Source organism: Hemicordylus capensis, chromosome 7 (assembly GCF_027244095.1).
Source record: "Hemicordylus capensis ecotype Gifberg chromosome 7, rHemCap1.1.pri, whole genome shotgun sequence".
Lineage (NCBI taxonomy): Eukaryota > Metazoa > Chordata > Lepidosauria > Squamata > Cordylidae > Hemicordylus > Hemicordylus capensis.
Genome location: NC_069663.1, coordinates 32,125,149 through 32,149,376, shown reverse-complemented (window position 1 = coordinate 32,149,376; position 24,228 = coordinate 32,125,149). Strand labels below are relative to the sequence as shown.

General features: G+C 51.4%; 1 protein-coding gene across 17 annotated transcripts in view; it reads left to right on the top strand.

The window, feature by feature from the left end:
• Positions 1-24,228, top strand: part of MACF1 (microtubule actin crosslinking factor 1) — a 362,956-nt gene that overhangs the window by 113,239 nt on the left and 225,489 nt on the right. For 10 of the 17 annotated variants that reach the window (XM_053267998.1, XM_053268004.1, XM_053268005.1 and 7 more), the window contains 4 exons: positions 10,106-10,167; positions 11,082-11,171; positions 17,687-17,764; positions 22,396-22,488. In XM_053267998.1, coding sequence (XP_053123973.1) covers positions 10,106-10,167; positions 11,082-11,171; positions 17,687-17,764; positions 22,396-22,488 — 323 coding nt within the window. Of the gene's footprint in view, positions 1-2,890; positions 3,095-10,105; positions 10,168-11,081; positions 11,172-13,377; positions 13,477-17,686; positions 17,765-22,395; positions 22,489-24,228 lie in introns of those variants that run through there. The other 7 variants (XM_053268003.1, XM_053267987.1, XM_053267988.1 and 4 more) reach the window with 3 other exon arrangements.

Sequence of the window (24,228 nt, the reverse complement as noted above, 5' to 3'; positions counted from 1 at the left end):
TAAGCATTTGCTAACCTTCAGCCGCGTTGCTTTGGCTCAGTTGGCCCGAGCGTGGAAACAGCAGCGCCCTTTATGTGGCTCGCAATAACATGCCGTTGGGTGGGCGAGGAGGAAGGCCTGTGTGTTGCCAGCAGAATTGGGCTCGGGGTGTGTGTGTGTGCACATGTGCGTGTGCAGTGGGTCTCTGCGCTGAGTACAGGAACACATTTGCCGTAGAGTCTTTGGAGGAGGCAGTGTATAAGGAGTTTCAATCAATCAATCAATCAATCAATCAATCAATCAATCAAGATCCCCCCCCCCAGCTGGTCGCTAGGATGCCTGTCTCTAATGCTACCCAGCATCAGTGGCGGGGGGAGATGGGGGCGGGTTTTTCCCCTTCACCACAGTGGGGGCCTCCAGCTCCGTGTGCTACTTTCCCCCATAGGAGTGAATGGAAACCCCTTTAAATTCCCCTTTATAGGAGACGCTAAAGGGCTGAAGCTTGGGGAGACTGGCAGGGGGTGGGGGGGAATGGCCCCTGTTTCCTGCTGAGAACCACACCTGCCCCGTCTGCCTAGTCCTACCTCTTCCTTTGCGAGGCCTTGTCTTGGGTTTGGGGGTCTAAGGGAGAAGAGCTGCTCTTGCGGGAGCAAGTGTGAATTGTCCCCTTTGCTAAGCAGGGTCTGCCCTGGATTGCATTTGAATGGGAGCACGGAAAGAGATTCCCCTTAGGGGATGGGGCTGCAGCTCAGTGGTAGAACTCCTGCCTGCTGGCATGCAGAAGGTTCCCAGTTCCCTCCCTGGCAGCATCTCCAGGATAGGGCTGAGAGAGAGAGACTCCTGCCTGCAACCTTGGAGAAGCCGCTGCCAGTCTGGGTAGACAGTACTGAGCTAGATGGAGCAAGGGTCTGACTCGGTATCAGGCCACTTCTCATGCCTTGGCCACGCTAGAGTGTGGCAGAATGAGCTGGCTTTTCTGTGGGTTGAGCATGTACCCCTTTTTAATGTGCATGGATGGAGCCTTTGTTGACAGTATTTTACCTTGTTTAGCCACCATGTGAATTAACTCGCCACTCCTCCCATATTTTATATTTGGAAACGGAGGCTGAGTGTGAGTGCCCTGTGGATTCTGAGCCGAGCAGGGCTTCCGAGGAGATGGGGGAAGAAAAAAGCAAAATCTACTTTGAAGTACAGGATATATACTTTATACAGTAACCCGAATATTAAGCACTCCTAGGATTTTGTTCTTGGTGAAGCTCAATAGAGGGGTTTTTCTCACCATTGGGACCTCCCTGCCATGGCAGGAGTTAGACTTCAGCCTTTTGATGGCTTCAAGCTTTTGTCTCAACACATGGGCTTGGGGAGTCTGGTGCTGAGGAGGAGAAACAGAGGTGCTGAATACCACTCGGGGCAACTTGCCTGTGTTTGGAGCTTGTTGCTTGATTTTAGAAAAACAGCACCTGATATGGATGCAGCCTGAACAGCATCCTGGACAAAATCTCATCTGAATTTTTTAAAAAATGGGGATGGGGTCATAGCTCAGTGGCAGAATGTCAGTGCCATATGCAGAATCCCTGGCAGCATCTCTGGGTAGGGCTGGAAAGGCCACTCTCTGTCTGAAACTCTGGGGAGGTCCTCTGGGGAGGTCCAGTGTAGACAATGCTGAGCTGGAGGGACCAAGCGTCTGACTCAGCACCAGGCAGCTTCCAATGTTGCTTATATGTCCAATGAAGTAGAAAAGCATTGCATAAATTGGGTGTCTCCGTTTCTTGCTGCGGGGTAGGGATGAGGGTGCTTTGGGGGCAAGCTGTCAGAAGCTATCAGGACTTGGGCTCCATATAGATCCTGGAGATACACCAGGCCTCAGTGTGTGTTGCTCTGTCAGAAACGTCCAAAAGCCAGTCTGGGAAGGCTTTTATTTGGACTGTGAGCAGCAAGCTTTTGAGTCCTCCAGAACTCATCAGACTGGATGTTAAGCAAAACAAAGTGGGGGGCAGGAAGGGAAGAAGCGAGCTGTGGGTATAGGGACATAGGAAGCTGCTATTTACTGAGTCAGACCCTTGGTCCATCTAGTTCAGTACTGTCTTCACAGACTGGCAGCGGCTTCTCCAAGGTTGCAGGCAGGAATCTCTCTCAGCCCTTTCTGTAGGTGCTACTAGGGAGGGAACTTGGAACCTTCTGCATGCAAGCAGGCAGGTGCTCTTCTCTGAGCAAGCCCATCCCCTAAGGGGAATATCTTACAGTGCTCACACATGGAGTCTCCCATGCAAATGCAAATCAGGGTGGACCCTGTTTAGCAAAGGGGACAGTTCATGCTTGCCGCCTGAAGACCTGCTCTCCTGCCCTGTGTGTAAAGATATGCACCTTTTATACCATGTCACTTTCTGCCGCCTCCCACATTAGCTTTGCTTAACTTCTAGACTGATGAAGAGTTCTGTAGAACATGGAGTTTTCCTACTTGTGCCTTGTGTCACTTTGGTTGCCATAATAAAGTGATGATCAGAGGGACGTTTTTGAGTCCTCCTTAAGCAGTACTTCCTCTTCCAAACATGTCTGCATGTACAGGGGGCATTCCGATGGGCTTAGGAATGGAAATTTAAGAGCCTGGCGCTCCTTCTCTTGAAAGGGGGCTGTAGTCAGTGCATTTCACCACACTGGCGGATGCCAAGGAAAGAAGTTTGAGTCACCGTCCTGCTCACTCTCTGTCTTTCCAAAACTGCCCTCTTCTGCCTGCTCTCTCTGCTTTGGAAGCAGTAGAGGCTGACTGTTTTTCTGCGGGCTGGTGATGGGGAGAAGCACTCCCCCCGCCTCGTTCTTGGAGGAAGCCGTTCATTCTCTCCGCTCGGTGACGGTGACGGCTTTGCTGTTCTCGCGCGCCCTGGCCCTCTGGGGGTGATGCTGCTGCGTCCTGGCAGTGCTTGTGGCCTCAGGAGAAAGGAATTTAAAGCCCCGGCACTGGGATAGATAACGGGACAGAGGCCTGAGGGGCTGGGGACCAGGAGGCCGGTGATGCCTCTCCTGGAAGGTGCTTTCCTGCCGCCCACAGTTTTCGTCCTGAGTCACGTTCTTGGAGTCGCTGGCATCTTGTACTGGACCAAGCGCAAGCGGGAGGAAGGTACTGTCCTTTGTGTAGCAAAGAGTGTTCCTGGTTTTGTGTCTCTCTTCTTGCTCCTGGCCTTGTTTAAAGTGATAGTCACGGACTGTGTGCGCTAGTAGAGGGCCAGGAAAGGGTCCAGAAGTACAGCTGCGGTGGAGATGGCATGGAAGATGCTGGGGGACCCACTCAGCTGTACTGCAGTAAGGCCGTTTCAGAGCCTACTTTCCTGGCAAGGAACCCCAACCAAAGGAACCCTGGGAACTGCAGTCCTCGGAATGGACGAAGAGAGTTCTTGGCACGCTTTGGGAGTGACGGTTCCCTTGGATCCTATGACGAGCCGCTCTGATGTTTAGAATTTTCCGACTTTCAATTCTATAGTCCATGAGTAAAGAGAGAAGAAATGTCACCCAGGCAATCCCAGCACTGCTATCTGGCTGTGTTGCTGGGGTCTCCCTTTTGTTTCTTTTTAGACTGCAAGTCCCTTTGGGACAGGGAACCATCTTATTTCTTTTTCTATGTAAACCACTTTGAGAATTTTTTTTTAAAAACGAAATGCAGTATACAAATATTCCTAATATTAGTAGTGTCTGTGGTGGGGGGAGGCTGGTGTATATTTGGTGTTTCCTTCCATTTCTGCCTCTTTCCATCTTCTCAGAGTTCTTTGTCTTAAATAAATTAGGATGAGAAGTTCTGGAATGTTCAGCTCTCTTCCAAGTTCTGCAAAATAGGGAAAGATTTATTAGCTGAAATCTATTATTTAAAACAAATAAACAGCGATACTATTGAAAACTATATTGAAAATTCTAGTTGTCAGTTGCTAGTCTTTACTAGTTACCAGTTACAGTTACTAGTTGCTTGGTTCCCCCCCCCCCCCCCGGCCCGGCAACATGTGAAAAGTGCAAAGCGATACAAGCAAAACTTTTGTAGAAATAAATAAATAATAAAAGAACAAGCCTTGCTGAATTGTGGCTTCCACAAGTCCTTCCTAACCAGCCTTTCGGGTTTCTTTGAGAGTGTCAACAAGCATGTGGATAGAGGTGATTTGGTTGACATGGTATATATACTTGGACTTTCAAAAAGCCTTTGACAAAGTCCCTCAGCAAAGGCTCCTGGGTAAAGTTAGTAATCATTAAATAAAAGGTTTGACTGACCCTGTGGATTCGTAGCTGGTTGAAGAACAAAAAGCAGAAGGTGGGACTAAATTGACAGTTCTTGCAGTGGAGGGAAGTAATTTTCTGTATGGGGATCTGTGCTCTTGCTTGTTTGTAAATGATCTGGAGTTAGTAGTGGGCAGGAAGGTGGCAAAATTTGTGGTTGGCTCCAAATTATCCACGATGATGGAAATCCAAGTGGATTGCAAAGAGCTCCAACGGGATTCCTCCAAACTGGGGGCAACAAAATGGCAGTTCGCAAACAGTCCTGTGCCACGAAGAAGGTCCTTGGCAGAGGAATAACAAGCTGCCTCCCGCCCCACTGAGACGGACCGTTCCCCCAAACAAAAACAGAGAAGCAAGGATGTTGTGATTGCAGTGGTCAAGGCTGTGAAGCAACAACTCTGAAGCATACGTATGATAAATGACTACAGACACGCTTGGATTCTGCTGCCTCTTGGGGGCCCTCATATGGTTTCTCCTGTTGCAGCTCAGTTGCATGATGGGAATTCTTTTAAAGGCTGGTTCATGCGTATTCTGCATCGAGAGTTGACTGACACCACAGCTAGGGATGATGGGAGTTGTAATCCAACAGCAGCTGGTCGAGTCTTGGGTTGGCCGCTGCTGGTCTAAGTGATCCCAGAGGGGAAAAGGAACTGACTTCAGGCTCTCCTATGTTTGCATATTTAAGGGTGGATTGCAGGTTGCAGAAACGTGGCAATGCCACTCTGGCAAGATCAGGGGTTCCTCTTTGGTTCATTCTGAGATAAGCACCATTATGCACAGGAGCAGAGGTGTCCTGTCTGGAAGTAGCTCCTGCCAGTAGACACTGTGACTTGTGAATGGTCCTGGGTGGTATTGCAACACTGTGGAGATCCGTTTTTGTGTGGACTAGGGATCAGGAAGCTGTGGGAAGGAACCCTTTGAATAGTGGCATCAGTGCACAAGGAACAGGCTATCGTGCATATGCCCGTATAGAGGGCAGTTCAGACGAGGACTGCCCTAGCCTGTGGAAAGGGTTGGTTGGTTGCAGAACCTGGAAGATGATACTTATTCTGGATTGATATATCCCAGAATAAGAGGGTGTGACTTGGTGCATATGGTGTCAGGCTATCTATATAGAAAAAGTGCACGTTTTCTGCTTGGCCCCTAACTCTAGAACTCTTCCAGAGGTGGCAGTGGGGTTTCCAAACGGGTTGGGGGCACCAAAGGAGGTAGCTTGGGTTGCTCCTATCTCTTCTGTCCTGCCGAATGCAGACTGGCCATTTGTCAGGGAGAGCAGTGCGGTTAACCTGACGAACAGCCAGCCTTCAGGCAGCGTGGCTCCTGGGTGGGAGAAAAAGAGGAGCAATCTGAGCTGCCTGCTTTGGCACCCCTCTGGCCTGGTTAGCTGTTAAAGTCCAGAGGATGCCCTTTGTAATACAGCTGTGCATTTCCCAATGCACATTTGGTGGCCTTTGGGGTGCTCAGCAGTGTAACTGCTGGCTGCACAGAGGATGCTCTGGGGAATCTGGGTTTGCGTTGCTACCTATTTTTAATGGGCTTGGTCCTGACTGTGCACCGCCTGGTCTCTTGTGGCATTTCTCTGCATGCCCTAATCCTCCCTCCTGTCCCCCCCCTTCCTCGGGTAGGCCGAGCCAGGTCACTGACAATAGCAGCTTTGCTGTTGCCTCTGGCCCTGATCTCCGTCAGGAATGCCAGACGGTTGATTGGTTATCTTCTGGACAGGCGAGGCGAGGATGGGGTAGTGGAAAGTCAGCCGGAGCAGCTCCCGCTGGGATTTGAGGAGCCTGTGGTAACAGGTTGCTTATCGGAAGGGTTCTCTGGAAACAGATTAGCCGTTGGAGATAAGCTGAGCAGGCCTTCATGCTGTTGGCGAGAAGGAGTGAGGGACTTAAAATTAGCTCCTTGGATAGTGGCGGTGGGCGGAGGACTGGCTAAGCTCATTAGAATCCAAGAACCACCCAGGAGGAAAAAGACTGGGTGACAGACTCTTCTGGGTGGAGAAAGCGCATCCATGGGAATTCTCCTCCGCGGAGTTTTCTAGGAAAACTTGTTTCCTGGGCAGCAGTGGTGGAAGTCGGGGTCTTCTGCTATCCCAGCTGGGGAGGGGGCTTTGAGGTGCAAAAGCCTTGTTGTGCTGGGCTTTCTGGAGACTGAAGAGGAGTTATATTTAGAAGAAGACAAAAAGGAAGAGGAAATGATAGAGACTCCTTCGCTATCTCTGCTGTGGGCATTCCAAGCGGGTGTCCTTTGAAACTGACTCGGGCCTTCCGCAACGAAGCTCTGGAACTTTTAGAGCGGTCTTCAGCTCAAGAGGATGGTGATTTGGGAAGATGCTGCAGTCCCGACCGGCCTGAATGCAGAGAGAACAGAACACCCCGTTGTTCTCTTCCGGCGCTGGTTTAGTCTGTATGACGACCACTGCGGTTGACTCCGGGGACTGGAAAACAAGACTCAGAGGAGGAATCCGGCACGCTGAGTCTTCTGGAGAGAGAAGGGCGGAACTGTCTAACTTCCACAGGCTTCTTGCTGCCTATAGATGGCAACCTCGGCTGGGTAGACCTTTGGGAAGAAGCTGGAGGAAGAAGCAGAATCGGAAAGTTGCCCTTCTTTTCGTGGTCCTGGAGGAACTGTGAGCTGTCCCTGCATCGTGTAGATTTGTGATGGTTCGTGAAATGGTGCCCAAGACCCTGGAGAGCAGAACTGGACTCATGCCTTACTTGGGACTGCAGTGGAGCTTCTTATGGCGATGATGGCTTTTTGTGGCCCTTAACACTGAAGAACCCCTTCCTGATAGTGGGAATAGTGGGACAGCAACTGCCCACCCAAGGCATTGTGGTGTCTGGATGAGGAAGAGCCTGTGGTGGGATGAAGCACAAGATTGGCCAGTCTCCTTGCTGCTGCGGAATCGTCCATGCGGCATTTAAGCCTGCTGGTTGTGCTGGCATCTGCTTGCTTTGGATGCTTCTCTGCCTTAACTGAGGGCAATCCTGCTTTTTTGAAACCCATTTGTGCTGGACCACAGTACCACCTCCCTTTTGCTGTTGGTTGGGAGTCTTCTGACTACAGAACACGTTGAAGCTGCCTTCTCCACACCTCCAAGGGTAGCCACTCCTTTTTGGAGTGGTGCTCTAAGAGGAGCAAGAGAGAGCGCATGCACCCCTTCCTATCACTGAACAGAGGAAGTCCTGGGAGGAGTCTGCTTGAGGAAGGCGGCAGTGCTGCTGCATGGGGCTAGGAGACCACGCTGAAGATAAGGTCCCACAAGGGAAACAGGAAGGTGGGAGAGGACCGCTGCTGCTGCTGCTGCCCACCGAGGACCTGGAGCTGCCGTTGCTGGGATCTGTGAGCGCCATGTGGCACCTCTTCAGAGAGGAGAGGGAGCTGAATGCCCACCTTGCGTGCCGGATGTGCTGCCTGGGTTAGTAGGGCCCCCGTCTCTTTCTGTGGGGGGCGGGGGAGAGACCTGCAGCCTGATCCTAAGCCTGCTTCCTTGGGAATAAGTTCCACTGAACTCACTTCCTGGAAAGGGTGCCTGGGCCCGGAGCCCTTGATCCCCTCTGACTCATAGATGGGGCAGGACGTTGCTTCACTCAAATCAGCCTTGCGGCCTTGACTGTTGGAAGGGAAGGGGGGACTGTCCCAGGAGGGCTTCAGGAGCGGGGTGGTCTTTATGGGGCTGGGCTGTCGCTTGGTGGTGGAGGAACACTTGCTGTACGTCTGTATCGGGGAGGGAGAGAGATTTGGGAGGATGCAGCCGCCTGTGAGTGTGGGTGCCCTGCAGCTTCTCTCGATTCAAACGGGAGCAGAGGCTGCTCTTTCCAGAGGCAGCTGCCATGGCCAGTAGGTTTCAGGCACTGTTTTGTGGTGTGGGGGAGAGCAGGAGGGGCTCGGAGTCGTAGTCCAAGAGCATCTGGGGAGTCCAGGCGTAGCCCAGGGTTGCACAGCTTTGGCCTTCCAGCTGTTGATGGACCACAGCTCCCATCATCATCAGTCACAGTGAGGGTCAGTAGTCCAGCAATAAATGGAGGGCCAAAGTTGTTGAGCTCTGGTATAGCCCCTGCTATAGGTTGCTGAGGGGTCAAGCTGGCCACCTTTCTCCTCCCTTATGCGTCCCCCTTTCCCACTCAAGTGACGCTCTCCTCACTCCACTGGACTGTGCATTGGCCCCTGTGGGGCTGTGTTTGGGTTTTAAATAGGGATTCCTTGTCTCAACTCTGCTTCTCCATCATTGGGAGACACCTGGCTATGCAGAACCCACAGCCTTATTTTCACATGTCCCAGTTTTGCTTCCAAGCCGATGGGGCTGGGACCACCCCAGTTGGGTGTTAGATGGAGATCAAAGTGGCCATGCTGCCATTTTCTCCTATTAGTTTTTGTTTTGACAGAGAGTGCAAGAAGCACTCTGAGCCAAGCTGGTTATAGCTTGTATATACTGAAGCAGAAGCTGTCTTCTGGCGTGTACTCACTTTTCACGTGCCCTTCCATTGCATGTACGTTGTGTAAGGACTGGTGTGTATGCATGGTTGTGAAAAATTGAAACCTACCGAGAGAGAAATCTAGAACCACCAATTATTTTGACTTTCAAATGGAAAATCAGCATTCTGAAGACCGAACCAAAACTTAAAACATTAAACTCTTCTGTGTTTTAACACCACCACTTCATTTTGTTCATGTCTTTGAGAGAATGGACCCTACTGGAAAGGAAGCCGAGAGAGCCAGCACAGCGTAGTGGTTAGAGTGTTGGAGTAGGACCGAGAAGTCCTGAGTTTGAATCCACATTCAACCATGAAACTCACTGGGTGACTCTGGGCCAGTCATGTATCTCTCAGCCTAACCTACCTCACAGGGTTGCTGTGAGGATAAAAATAACCATGTACACAAACTCTGAGCTCCTTGGAGGAAGAGCGGGATATAAATGTAAGCAATGAATGAACAAAAATCTCGAGAGATTTTTTTCTGGCTTTCCCACTATTGGAATGGATTCTGGGTTCCATAACTCATGGCATTCACCTTTGTTCTCACTCGGGGCGAGTTTCCTCACTCGGAGCAAGACTATTCCACCAGCATGGATTGGCTTGTAACCTTGGCGTGGGGGCCTCTGTGATAGCAGGTGCTTGGCTTGCTTGTGTCAGTCACCTTTGTCTGGTGTCTCTGCTCTTCACCCACAGTACAACATGCATGCTCTTTGGGTCTTCTGGGGTGGGCATTTGGCTCTGTCTTTCAAGCCAGGGGGCTGAGAAGCCTGGGGTCAGACTGCAAGGTCTCTTCCTGCTGATTCTGGTTTGCTTTGCTGAGGGTGGGTTGGTGGAGAGAGGAGGGCATTTGTCTTGTCTGAAACACGGAATCCGTAGATTTCTGGCCACGGTGCAGGGATTCTGGGAGTAGAGTCCCGGGCACTCTGGGTGTTTAAGTGGTTGAAATGCTGCCCCCAGAGCTGTCTGGAAAATGTAAAGCTCTCTGGGTGTCCTTGGACTGAGCTTGAGGGCCCGAAATAAATGTTAAATCCTTAAAATCCAATGAACCGAAATACAGTGATGAATAAGCCGCTAATTACCTGTATTGTTGGGCTTGAGGAGGGCTCCTTCTTAACATATGCATCTGCTAAAACCCTTACGCTCAGCAAAGGCGGCAAAAGGTGCCTATCCTGACCCTGCAGAGAAAGCGAAGCTTGTGTCTTGGAAGAGAGGGAAGCATTTTAGTTTCCCCCTTAGTTTCCTGGCCAGCTTTGTGTCTGCTCTAGGTCTTTCTAAGGAGTCCTGTGGTGGGATTTACTTTTAACCTGCAACAGGAAATCTGCCCTGTGCAAGTCACTCTCCGTTTTCCCCGTTACTGAGATGCTAACCTCTTTTTCTCCCTCTGCTCTTTCTTATAGATGAACGGGATCGAGTCCAGAAAAAGACTTTCACCAAATGGGTGAATAAGCATCTGATGAAGGTAAATGGGTGTGCCTTTGATTTTAACTTCCTAGGAGACCAGAGCTACTTAAGTTTGTCTCTTTGGCTCCATGGTATAATCTGTTTTTAAAGGCTTTCTGCCTTCTGATATGTGTGCAACCCAAAGCTGAAAGGTATTTAAGAGAACAACTTCTTCGCTATGAGCCCCAGCACCCATTATGGTCATCTGGAGAGGTCCGTCTACAGTTGCCACTGGTTTGTCTGGTGGCTACTTAGAGATGGGCCTTCTCCGTTGCTGCCCCGAGGCTTTGGAATGCGCTCCCTAGTGAAATAAGAGCCTTCCCATCTCTCACAACTTTTAAAAAGTCAATTAAGACACATTTGTTCACTCTGGCTTTTAATTAAATTTACCTTTTTAATACTTTTAACTTGTTTTAAGTTTTAAATTATTTTTAATGTTTAAATTTTGTTTTGATTGTGTCTTTATTGTGAACTGCCCAGAGACGCAAGTTTTGGGTGGTCTAGAAATTTGTAAAATAAAATAAAATAAATAATAAAGCTTAGTGCTGTCTGTGTTGTGTGCAAGCACAGGAAAAAAAGATCAGCATTCTGAGATTTTTTTTTTTTTTTAAAGAAGCCAATTTCTAGTCCTTCTGGCTGCAGAAATAGGTTTCCAAGTTTGGAATCTCTGGAAATGGAGCTTGTGGGGCATGGGCTTATTTGGATTTCAAGTAATGGTTGGGTGGAGGCTCAACACCTTGCATGGCTCATTGCTGCCCGCCTTGCCCATGTTGCCACTATGCCCAGGGTCTTGGGCTTTTTCCCTGCCTCTCCTTCATGCTTCCATGACAGAGCAGGAGGTCTCTCTTCAGGCTGCTGATTTGCCTGAAGAAAAGATCAGGAAAAGTCTTCCCAGCCTCTGAATGGGTCTCTCCCTCTGCTTTGACCCCACAGGTGCGCAAGCACATCAATGACCTCTACGAGGACCTGCGAGATGGCCACAACCTCATCTCCCTGCTGGAGGTCCTTTCGGGTGTCAAACTGGTGAGTTTCCAAGCTTCCCCAGCCCCCAGAAATCAAAGGAGTCCTCCCGCCCGGGAGCAGATCCTCCTCCGATCATCACCATTCCAGACTCCAAACTGGGGAGCTGTTGTTTATGCCTTTTAACTATTTATTTTTGGGATCATTTAAGTTGGCATGCTCCTTTGATTTAGAAGTACTGGTTTCCTGGACTTTCCTCCAGAGTATAATAATACGAGCCCAAGTGCACTTCAGAGGGGGCATGTGTGGAAAGGTAGGGTCGTGCCTGAGGCGGGATCACTTGGGTCCTCCTGGGGCTCCAAAGGATGCTGCCAGGGCTGGGAACTGCTGATGCCAGGCAGGGCTTCAGACTGTGCCCCCCCCCCCGATGGTCAGATTGGCTTTTTAAAAGCCAAATTTTGGGTTACGGCCCATTTGACCATTGAGTATACCCCTCAGATTCTGGCAACCCCAGATTGTTATTGGACTCTAACTCCCAACCAAACGCCACTGGAGCTGGGGATTATGGGAGTTGAAGTCCAATAACATCTGGGGACCCAACGTTGAGAATCACTAGTCCAAACAGAGGACTAGGTGGGAGCCGGCCCGGACCAGCAAGGAGAGCAGTAGGTCAGAATAGGTCCTGCGTTGGTCTCTAGGCAGCGGTTCCTAACTTTGGATCCCCAGATGTAGCTGGATTATGTCTTCCATCATCCACATGATGAGAGTTGAGGTCATAACCCAAGGTTAGGAGTCCCTCCTTTAGAAATGAGTCACCTTGCAGTAGATTTTTAAAATCTAAATGAAGATACTGCTTTTGGTGGGGGGCCCTCCCTGGTTTCCCCTGTGCCCTGACTCCGACTTTGAGGAACGGGCTCCAAACCATGGACATAGAAGGCCCTGTACAAGGGGCTGCTGTGTCCCGTGATGCTGAAAAGGCACCCTTAAAGCAAAGGATTGCATACGCTTGCTCTGGTTTGGAAGCTGTGTGTGTGTGTAGACTGCAGGGTTGTCCTATAAACTGTTCACCTGGGAGAGAGTCTGGTCAGCCCAAGTTCAGACTAAAACCTCCTCCTCTGGAGAAGGTCTCTGAAGTTGACTATTGCCACAGCCTTCTGTGGATTGTTTCTGTCCCCACATGTACAAGAGGGAAGACTCAAGAGGGTATTGGATGAGGGCAAGTCGGTGACCCTGCTCTCTCCTTGGCCTCCCTGACATCTGCCCCATCCAGATAAGTACTCCTTCAGAGTGCCTAAGGCAGGTGGGGTGATGGTTGAGCTGTAGTTTAACACCGTCTGCAGCGGCTGAGCCAAGCAAGATATTTTTACTGGCAAAAGTCAGAGTCCCAGGCGGCTCCAATCCATCTCCAGAAAAGGGAATTTAAAGCAGGTTAAAAAGCCCCTCGAACTCTGCACTGATGGTGGGCCTATGACTTAATAAGCTGTTATGCTAAGAGCAAAATTATCCTGTATAGATCCTAAACAGGGCATGGCCTTCTTTCCTGGGTGGGGGATGGCCGTCATTCCCTCCCCAACAGGCCGATCCCCTTTTCCTGAGGGGTGGAACTTTTCGGCAGGGTGCCTGGCCAGTCGGCTATGAGGGCTGTGCCCCGGTGTCACTTGGCAGTTTTGCTTATCCAGCGGGGAAGAGGGACTTCCTGCCAAGGGTGCATGTTGAATGCTAAAGGTCAATGAGATTAGGGGAGGAGCACCTGTCCTGTGGGGTGGCCGGGCTTAATTTTTTCTACTCCGTTTGTTGGTTGTGTGGCGAGGAGTTGCATGTGCGGAGCTGAATGGCCAATAGATGCAAGGAAGCATCCCCGATTAGCCTTTTGCTGCTGTTTGCTGGAATGTGAGCAGGTCAGCTGCTCTTGGGCAGCGGGAGGCCTGTCATAGGTAGCTCACCTACTCTCCTGAAGGGCTTTCTCCATCCCAGGCTATTAGCCTGATCCTGAGGACAGAGAACTCTTGTACTTTGGAGCCTCAGTCAGGATCCTGCCTAGAGGTTCCTCATCCTTTCCAGTGAATGTTTCCAGTGGGAAGATCCAGGATGATGTAATATTTTTTTTAAAAAAAATTAAAAAGAGGAAGAAGGGGAAAGGATGCCCTTTGGCTGTGTGTTTCCCCTCCTTTCTCCCCTGCATTTTGTGTTTGCTGCATTTTCGTTTGGGGGTATGTGTGTGTGCGCCATTTCTCCCATCTTGGTGTTGTCTGTCTGCCATGGTGGTTAGCCAAAGGAGCATTCCGGGCAGAAGACGCTGCGCCTGGTGAAAGTGCCGTCCTGGTGTCGCACGAGCAGCGAGGAGGAGGAGGAGGAGGACGGTGATGCAGTAGGTCGATGCCCTCCTTCAGGCAGCATTTACAGCAATCTGCACTGGTTGCACGCTCAGATAATCCAGACTCACCTTTCAGACACCAGGCTGGGATACCTGTGGAGGAATAGCAAATGAAAAGACTGAAATTTGGTTTAATGCAAATGTGTGCGCATGTGCACGCACGCACGCACACAGTACAAAGAGATGTTTGACAACAGAGTTAGAGGAAGCCAAATTTAAGTTGAATGTACGTGTACGTGTGTGTATGTGTAAATATTTAAAAAATCCAACTCTTGGAGCAGTTAACAATGCAAATTAAAAACAAGGATAACAACAACAAATATTCATATACCACTTTTCAACAAGTTTCCAAAGTGGTTTACATAGAGAATTAATAAGTAAATAAAATGGCTCCTTGTCCCCAAAGGGCTCACAATCTAAAAAGAAATATAAGACACACACCAGCAACAGTCACTGGAAGTTCTGTGCTGGGGGTGGAGAGGGCCAGTTACTCTCCTCCGACTAAATAAAAAGAATCAACACGTTAAAAACGTGCCTCTTTGCTCAGTTAGCAGGGGTCAATTAGTAAGGAAGAAAACATTGCCGCAGACTTATAGATGTAGTTCTTTAGAATGCTCACATATATTAGTTTGGCAACCCTGTTGTGGATGGCCTCTCACACCCCAGTATTTAGATCAGCTGTAGGCGCTATCAGGAAATTGTTTGTGTGCAAGGCTCCAGGCCAGAGACTGCTCCACATGGCGGGTTCGTGCTCACAAGGGTATAGCGATGACGAGAATTAGAGACACGTACTCAAGGCAAAGCTTCTGTAAAAAAACAGGAGTTTACTTCTATAACTTCTAGTACAGCACGTGTAGGCACAAACAGAGACAACACATAAGACCTCAACATAGTACTGATTACAAGGGACATTTCATGAAAGATAGTTTCAAAGAGCCTAGTTGTTCTGTGAGTTCTTACAAACTGTAAAGTCAGAAAAGAGTCCGGTGAGGAAGGCAGTCTGAATCTGGATCTTCTCTTCTTTATCCTAAAATTTCTCATGACTATCCAAAACCATAACTTAGTGGAACACATCAGCAATTCCATCCTCTCTTAATAGGAAACTTATTGTCACGTACACATTTCTTTGCTGTTGCTTCTTTGCTCTATTGTTACTTTAATAACTCAAAATTATAATTAACTCTTTCTCTAATCCTTAAGTGTGAGAAAGAAAAGCAAACTTAGGAAACACATCCTGAAACATCCAGTTCATGTAAACATCTTTGAAAAGCACTGCGTGGCAGGAGCAAAGGTTGTAGGTAGCCAGGTCTTCATCTCTAGGTCTTCCTGAATCAAATGGTTGAAGTACAGAAGAGATGATCTTATTTCAATATCCACAGCAACTCTTACTCTAGCTCCATAATATAGGTCAGTATAATTCTCCCCCATAATTCTCCCCAGTGTCGGATGTAACCACTGTAAGAAGGAAACTGTAGGCTGGGGTTAGATGCACCCAATTACCATGAGCAGAAGGAAACATTCAGGGGAGTGGTTGCTTTCCTGATTACACGCTACAACAGGTAAAATGCTTTGGCTTGTCAGGATCATATTGAAAACAATCCCCAGAATCTCCAACTCCTACAGTGGGAAAATACAGCTACTTTTTTTGTGACACACATGCAACATTGTAGCACTATAACGCAAAGATAAAACCCGAAACAAGCCATTTGAAATGTGAATGGCACCCTGCTGTCCGCATAGGGACTGTGGTGTCACAACACAGGAAGTACGAAACCACACTTAAGAGATCCATAGTGACACTGTGGTAGGGTTTAATCTGTAAAGCTTCCTGGGTGGTTTCCAGACTAGCTGCTCAACAACAGCAAAATGCCTTCATTCAGGCAAGTCGCACTGGAAATGTAAACTGCATGGGGAGTAGTCTCGTAGCAACTAAGAACCCGGAAAAAACAGCAACTTCTTTACACCGGATATACGACGTCCTAGTTCTATATTGCAGCGATTAAATTAGAAACAAGGGATTGGCAATGTGAACGGCACCCTGATGTCCACGTAGGGACTGCGGTGTCACAACACAGGAAGTGTGGAAGCACACTGCCGAGATACGCCATGACCCCGTTGCAGGGTCTAGTCTGGAAAGCGCCCTGGGGAGCAAAAAGGGAAAGCGTGGAGAGGGCCAGAGGGTCTGCTGTGACCTTTGATCTACCCACCCAAGGAACCAGGTGAATAGGGCTACAAACAAAACTTATTTCTGCTCCTCATGTCATGGTTTCAGAGAGAGAGTGCAAAAACATGGTGCTTCTTTCCTTTCCCTTCATTTCTCCCCTTCTACAAGCGAGTTCTTTCCCACTAATGTTTTATGCACCGTAAACACACTTTTGCCATCAGGCTAAATTATGCAGTTTCAAAACACACTTGACATTTTCTTCACTTGCACAAAGTGCAGCTTATACTCTTGTGGGGTGGGGTGGAGTGGATTTCCTGCAGGGGTTTTGAAGGATCACTGGATTATCTGTGTGCGTGAACTCTGGTACTGGTAGCCAGATGTGTGAGGAATACTAACCCACATGGTGTGAGCGCACGACAGCCTGTCGAAGTACTGGAGGTGCTTGGGCGCATGTGTGCACACTTGTGTGGGCATCCGTACATATACCCCAAGCACATGGAAATGCCGAATCTCTCACTCCCTCACAAGTATAAAATAACCTGTCACACTGAATAAAGGCAATGCAGTCAATCAGTCTCTTTTCCTGCAGGCTGCAGTGTTCGGTGGGGGGGGGGAACATGCTCTCCTCCTCCACAGAGGATACCTTGTGCCTGAAGCTTTATTGCCAGAGAGCAAAAAATAATGCTGCATGCTGTCTGTCTGCCTCGATGTGTGTGAAATATATGGTTCTTTTGAAATCTTCCTGCACAGGATCTTGCTTTTTAGGTGCAGGTGTCTGGCTTTCCTCCTGACCTCACCAATGAGGTTCTGGTGGGGGGAGTGGCACCCCATGCAAAGAAACGGAGGGTGGGGGGGCGGTCTGGACAGTTGTGGATTGAACTACTTTGGACTCCCCTGATAGAAAGGGCTGGGTGTCGAGGTTGGTTCCCTGTTTGTTTGAATTACTAGCAGTCTTTTGTGGTTTGCTTGCTGAAAGAACAATGGCCTTGGTAAAAGCAGCCCCCCCCCTCTGGGAACTGGCTGGGTCTGTCCTCTGAGGTCACCCCCCTGGAGCTGTCATTTGACTTGCAGAGTCTCCTCTGCCGCCCCCCCCCCCCCCCGCCCATGCTGCAGTGTCATTGGGCCTGAAGGGTGCAGCTGGCCAGTCCTGCAGGGTTGACTCAGAGGCATCGAGGCCCTAAGCTTAGCCCTGTCTGGGGGGCTCAGGTGCTCTTGCTCCCCTGGCTGCTGCTGGGCATGGTGGTGATCTTTTCAGGAGCAGTCTGCTGTCCTCTGGGACGTCCCCAGCGTCCCCACTATGTACCATAGTTTCCCAATGAAGTTGTGGAGGCTACAGCACCCCTCCCCGCAATGCTGCAGGAGTTTGACAAGGGATATTTAGAGGCCTCTGAACATGGAGGCTCTACTTAGCTGCCATGGCCAATGATTATTGTGCTGCGTTCAAGACGACTCGTGCAGTTACCTTAGCGTTTGTGATGTGTTGGGTGCTGTGCAGTGTGTGTTTTCTCTTGCTTCATCTTCTTCCTCTGGCCAGTTATTTTGCCTTTTGCCACTCAAGCGGCTCACTCCTGCTGAGACCACCTGCCACCCCACCAATCTGCTGATCTGCACTTGCTCCTTGCTAGCTCACTTGAAGAGACATGGCCTTTCAGCTCAGGCATGGGCTTTGCTCCCCTAAGCCAGGGGGCTCCCGCTCTAGGGTCTGCAACTCCCATCGGCTCCAGCCTTTGGCTGCTGTGCTTGATGGTTATCGGCGTTTTAGCCCAATATCATCCGGGGACTCCAAGCTGGGGCCCCTGGTGTAAGCCATGCAACTCTGCTGGGCCTTAGTGGTTCTGAACTGAGATGGCAGCTTGAAACCGGAGTGGAGCCGGGTGGGTGGTGGTGGGGGGGCGTGGGGGGCAGGATTCTTCCAGAGTGGATCCGTGCTTCCCCTGAGGTATGGACAGAAAGGCCAGGATGCCCAGGCCAGCCAGGGCACAGGCAACAAGTGGGTCTTGGTGAGACAGTGGGGCTGAAGCTGCTGTCTGTGTCTTTCAGCCACGGGAGAGAGGCCGGATGCGGTTCCACCGACTACAGAATGTGCAGATCGCTCTCGACTTCCTGAAGCAGCGACAGGTAGGAGCTCCCGCCTCCCTCTCAGGGGTTCAGGGCATCTACGTGGTCTCTCCTGCCCAGGGTCTTCCAATGGGTCTTGCACGTTTGCTCTGCTGGCTGGGGTTAGCGGCAGTAGCCGCCGGTCCTAATGAGTCAGGGGGTGGGGTGGGGGGGGGCAGAGGAGGCAGCTCGAGTTGCTCCTCTCTCTCGGCGGTGCTGCCTGCAGGCTGTCTGTCCGTCAGGCAAAGCTGCATAGTTCACCAGCTGCTACTGGTTAGCAGAGTAGCCTGGAATCTCATGGCAGCCATAGAGGGCCGCTTTCTGGCTTTGTCGCTTTCTGAAGGCCAGTGTCGGGCTCTGGGGTGGCGTTGGGCTGGGATGTGGGGAGCCAAGGCACTTCCCTAGTGGTGGGCCCACAAGCGAGCCCCTCTGAACTGGGTGCTTTCCAGACTAGCTGATCAATAGCAGCAAAATGCCTCTGTTTAGGCAAGTCGCCTTCGAAATGTAAACAGCAGGGGGAGCAGAGTCTTGCAGAAATGAACAACCCCCAAAACCAGCAACTTTCTTACACCAGATATACAACATACTAGCTCTATATCGCAGCGATTAAATCCGAAACAAGGCATTGGAAATGTGAACGTCACCCTGAAGTCCGTGTAGGGACTGCGGTGTCACAACATGGGAAGTGTGGAAGCACACGTCCGAGATACGGCGTGACCCCGTTGCAGGGTCTAATCTGGAAAGCACCCAGGTGGGGCTGGGAAAGACTCTTGTCTGAACTCCGGAGAGCCACTGTCAGCCAGTAGCGACTCATCCTAAGGAGCCAGGAGGGGTGCCAAAGGAGGCAGCCCAGGTGGCTCCTCTCTCACCCAGCCTGCCCGAAAGGTGGAAGCACACTTCCAAGATACAACATGACCCCATTGCAGGGTCTAATCTGGAAAGCACCCTGGGAAGAGGCAGGCAGGATGAGTGAACAGAGAATTTCCTCAGGCTGACTTGGAGCATCTTGGGTGCTTTATGCAAGGGAGAGTGCTGGTGGCTTTGAGTGGCTTGCCCTTGCCATCCCCTGGAGCCAGCCAGGGGGCTTCTCAGCCCTGTGTCCTTGGAATGTTATCAGACTACAACTCCCATCATCCCTAGCCACAAAGGCCATTCTGGACTGGGGATGATGGGAGCTGTAGTCCAATATGCGGGAACCCGAGATGAGAAAACCCTCCCCCAACTATTGTGAAGCATTGTCCAGATTGCGTACTCGCAAGTGCACAGCTGCACTCTCTGCACGTAGAATGGGTACCAGACCTGCTTCACTGCCGTGTTTTCCTGCCAAGTAATGCTGGGCATGGTAGGTCTGCAAGGGGCTGAGGGCTCTCCAACAAAGAATTCCCATCTTCAAACTCACCCCCTGCCCCGTACATTAAGGCAGGGGCTTCTCAAACTTGGGTCTCCAGGTGCTCCTGGCCTACAAATCCCATCATTGGTCCCAAGTTTGAGAACCCCTGCCTTAATGGGGGGATCTGGTTCTTTGGGGGCAAGCCGTAGCAGTTTCTGCTTGCCCGGGCTTTTGGGGAATGATCTAAGGACACTGCCCAGCTTCTGCATGAGGTGATGTAATATGGGCTGCTCAGTGCCTTGAAAGGAAGGTGGGGCCGGGTGGGGGTGGGATCTTGTCTCTCTGCCAGGGAACTTCAGCCTGGGGTGCTTCTGGGCTTGCCGGAGAAAGGCCTGCCCGCTGACTTGGGCAGAGCTCCTTCCTCCCCCCTGGTTCTCTCCTGCTGCCGCTCCCCTTTGAGAATGAGGAGGAGGAATGCAGATGAGATGGATGCCCCACCACTGCCTGGGGGCCTCTGGCTCAGCCGCAGCAGGCAGGCGTGTGCCCTGCCTTAGGGAGTGTGCGCTACATCATGGCAGCCCTCTGCGCGGTCTGGAGAGGTGCCGTGGAGTCTTGCTGGGAGCATTTCCCCCTCGACGCCTCATCAGATCCATCACCACCTTAACCAGATTCAGACGTTATGCTGCATCAGTGTCCCGAAGCCTGTGCTGCTTGCCATTGGTGATGGCAAAGCATCTTCTCGGCAAGAGGGGAAGAGCCCCTGATCTCGCGCAGAGCATTTGTGAGAACAAGTCCTCCGTCACCGGCTGGGCTGGGAAGAAGCATCTTCGCCCTTCCATGCCGAAAAGGTGCAGGCCGCGCTTTCCTGCCAGTGCCAGGCCCCAAGGCAGTTGTGGCCTGAGGTTTTAGGAACTGGGTTGGTTGCATAACGCCGGGCATAGGCTGCTCAAGTTGGAGCAAGCATTTGCCTCCGTCTGTAGGTCGGTATTTTTGCAAAAATATTTGACTTGCGTCATTGGCAGAAATGGATCCCTAAGAGGGCCAGGCCAGCAGAAGGAGGGCTTTCTCCAGCAGAGAGCAGGGCTTTGCCACACAGGAGAGGGAGGACCAGGGCTGGTTCCAGAGGGCAGGGCTAGGTTTCATGGGTTTAAACCTCCACGAGGGGAGATCTCAGTTGAGCGTTAGGAGAAACCTCCTAATGGGAAGAGCCGTTTGACCATGGAGCCCATGTTCTTGGGGGATAGTGGGCTCTCCCTGGCTAGAGGCCTTCCAGCCAATAGCGGCTCATCCTAACGAGCCGGGGGTGGGGCGGGGGTGGGGGCAACAGAGGAGGTAGAGCTGCGTCTGCTTCCCGGCAGGAGTGTGGGTGGCTCCTTGCTCCTCTCTCCTGCTCTGTTCGGGAGCCATGCTACCAGCAAGCTGGCCGTTCGTTAGGTGGAGTGCACGGTGAACTGCAGAACTCCACCTGACGAATGGCCAGTCTCTGGACAGCACAGCTCTTGGGTGGGGCAGGAGAGGGAGAGAGGAGCAACCTGGGCTGCTTTCCCTCTGGCTTGCTAGGACCAACCGCTACTGCTTCAAGCAGAGGTTGGATGACTAACATAGGAAGCGGCCATATAGCGAGTCAGACCCTGGGTCCATCTAGCTCAGTGTTGTCTACACAGACTGGCAGCAGCTTCTCCAAGGTTGCAGGCAGCAGGAGTCTCTCTCAGCTTTGTCTTGGAGATGCTGCCAGGGAGGGGACTTGGAACCTTCTGCTCTGGCAGACCCCCCTGAGGGCAGGGGCGTAACAAGGCTGGAATGGGCCCAGAGACAAAACTCTAAAATGGGCCCCTCACTGATACACACACACAAGGAGGGAGGCAGGGAGGGAGAGTCAAGAGACAGAGAGAGAGATGATACTAGCCAGGTCAAAGGAAGAAATACGAAGGATCATAATGAAGGAAGCTCTGTGGGTGTTGGGGAGTCACGTGACTTGCCTCTGGGGGCCCCCAGGCAGCCGCCTCCCCTTGCCTAATAGTAGTTACGCCCCTGCCTGCGGGGAATATCTTACAGTGCCCACACGGCAGAGAGGACGGCCTCTCTGGCCCCTTCCAACTCCTTGATTCTTCAAGTGCTGCTTAGGGAGCACAATATGGGGTGACAGCTGCTGCCTAAGATGGCTCTTGAAGCAGGAAGGGGCGAGCTCATGGAGAAGAGTCTCTATCCATAGCCATTAACCATAGTAACCCGGGTGGGGGGGACCTCCCTTTGTACATCCCTGTGAGCACCGACAGAAATCTGGAGCTGCAGCATGAATCTCCCGGGGAGAGGTGCGTAGCTTATGCTCAGTGGCTGAGCATCCGTGCTTCATGCAAAGGGTCATGAGTCCAATCCCTGCTGTTTCCGTTTGGGAAGTCTTTTAACCTCCATCCTGGTTAGCCTTTTCCGCTGCCAGAGTAGTCAGTGCTAGGTTAGATGGCGCCACAGTCTGACTTGGAAGGAGGCCGCTTCACCGGTTCACAGGCTGGGGTGTGGCTGTCGCCATTATACCTCTCTGCTTGTGAAGTTATACCTAAGAACTGCCTTGCTGGATCAGGCCCAAGGAAGCCCCTCTCGTCCAGCATCCTGTTTCCCACAGTGGCCCATCAGATGCCTCCGGGAAGCCCACAGGCAAGAGGGGAGGGCAGGCCCCCTCTCCTGCTGCTGTTGCTCCCCTCTGACTGGTATTCAGAAGCATCCTGCCTTTGAGCCTGGAGGTAGCCTGCAGCCATCAAGACTAGTAGCCACTGCTAGATCTGTCCTCCATGAATTTTCTGCTCCAGGGATTCCCAACCAGTGGTGTTCCAGATGTTGCTGAACTACAACTCCCATCTTCCCCAGCCGCCATAAATTGTTGCTGAACTACAACTCCCATACAACTCCCCAGCTACATCTGGACTTGTCCTCCACAAATTTGTCTAATAATAAGCCCCCTTTAAATCCATCCAAGCTGGCAGCCATCACTGGCAGGACACACATTTTGCATGCAGGGGCTCAGTCACTAGTATCTCCAGGCCGTCTGAAATCCTGGAGAGTTGCTCTCAGTCAGTGCAGAGAGTGCCGAGCTGAATGAGCCCGTGGGCTGACTGGGTACAAGGCAACTTTCTTGGTGACCCTACAAGCTTCCCAAGGATACTTGGACGGCCCCCTCCTGGAGTTGGAGCACTGGACCGCTGATGTCCTCCAGCCAGGGCTTTGGGTGTTCCAAGATGGCGGTGGCAGTGGGACGACAGCAGCCAACGTGTGGCTCTTGTCATGACTCCGCCTGATGTCCCGTTTTCCCTGTTTGGTTCCCTTCTAGGTAAAGCTGGTGAACATTCGCAATGATGACATAACAGACGGAAACCCCAAGCTGACCTTGGGCCTGATCTGGACAATTATCTTGCACTTCCAGGTAAGAAACTGGTTTCTCTCTCTGCTGGCTGTCCATCAACCACAAAGAGGCATGTGTTGTGTCTAGGCTCCGCTTCCGGGTCGGTAGCTTGCTGTCTGCATTTCGTAAGGCTGGTGTGCTGATGGATCTGGTGGATTAGCATATCCTAGTGTCCTGGAGACCAGGCGCTCCTCGCTGTTCATTTGCATAATTAAACCATTAATGACTGGCCGTGCAAGCACATTATGGGCCCTTTGATTGGCACGGAGGTTATTGGGAGTTCTGCTGTTTGCTTAGCTGAGCTGGCTGCCAGAGATCTTTGGGGTTTTCTGGAGTGTTTTGCAAAGAAACTGTCCATGTCTGTGTTCTGCAGGCTGTAGAATTGTGCTCTGCCCGAAGGGTGTTCTTCAGGATCCCGAAATTCCTGGGACTTTGCCTAGCATCTGTGGCCGTTACTGCCTTATAGGCTTGGTAGAGGGACTGGAGTCCATGCTTGAAGTCTGAACATCTCGGTGTGTTTCTTTTTATGTAACGCGGAGGAAATCTCAGCACAGGGGGGCTCATGTTCTGTTGCTGGAGTTCCCAGTCTCTGGGGTCTCCCTCATTGGCTGTTGGGGATTGTGAATGCCTTGAGAGTGGGATCTGTGGTTGCCGCCCATGTTGAGGGTTCCCAACTTTGGGTCTCCAGATGTTGATGGACTACAGCTCCAGTCATCTCCTGCTAGAATGGCCGAAGGGCAGGGGATGATGGGAGTGTTAGTCTACAATCTGGGGACCCAAGGCTGGGAACCCACCTTCTACTCCTCATGCTGGCAAAGACCCATGAGCATTGCACCTTACTGGGGGTAGGTGAGAGAGATCTCCCTTGTTTCAGAGTGACTCATGGGGGACTTGAGCGGTGAGAGGGTGCTGCAACTTGCTCAAGTCTGTGGCAGAGGAAGGCCTTGCACCCGGGTCTTCTAACACGAGGGCACCCTCTCGCTCGCTCTGCTTGGTCAGCCGACAGATTTGCAGCCAGAGTATGTTATGCAGAATAACGTCAAGAAAGGATGCAGTCTTATGAGGGACACTTTTCCCAATACTGGCCCGGGTGGCGGAGAACAGCAGGGGGTGCTATGAGGCCGAGGAGCAGCGTTGTGCTTAAAACACTTGCCTAACCAACTCTGATGAGACCAAGTGACAGAAGTGGAGCCTGACTCTTTGTCGGGGTTGGCAGTGCTGTGTGTGTATTTGCATCTGTGTAGGCTGCTGGACACCGTGCTAGGCTCCCGGAGGGTAGGTGGGGGGTCAGGGCACTAGCCGCCCTCATGAGTAGCCTCGGTAGCGGCTCGTCCTAATGAGCCCGGAGGGTGCCCAAGGAGGAGGAGCTGCCCCTGTTTTCTGGCAGCAGCTCCAGTTGCTGCAGGCTAACCATTCATCAGGTAGAGCTGTGCTGCTGTTGGGCAGGTGGGAGGAGCCTCTGGAGCTACTACCAGGATGCGGAGGCAGCTGCACCTCCTCCTGCGCCCCCCTGGCTCATTGGGACCAGCTGCTACTGATAGCTTCTGTGTTTCCCACATGGCTGAGTCTGTAGCCTTTTGTCTTTCCTCCACTTTATCAGACAGATCGGAGAGTTTCCCCCTTGCAACATTCTGCACAGACAGATGACTTAGAGTAGCATTCTTGGACGGTGGGGTGGTTCTCTTGGGGTGACCTTTGTGAGTTCTGCTCACAAGGCAAAACGTCTACGTAATGGGGGTCATCCACACGCCCGCCCCCTGC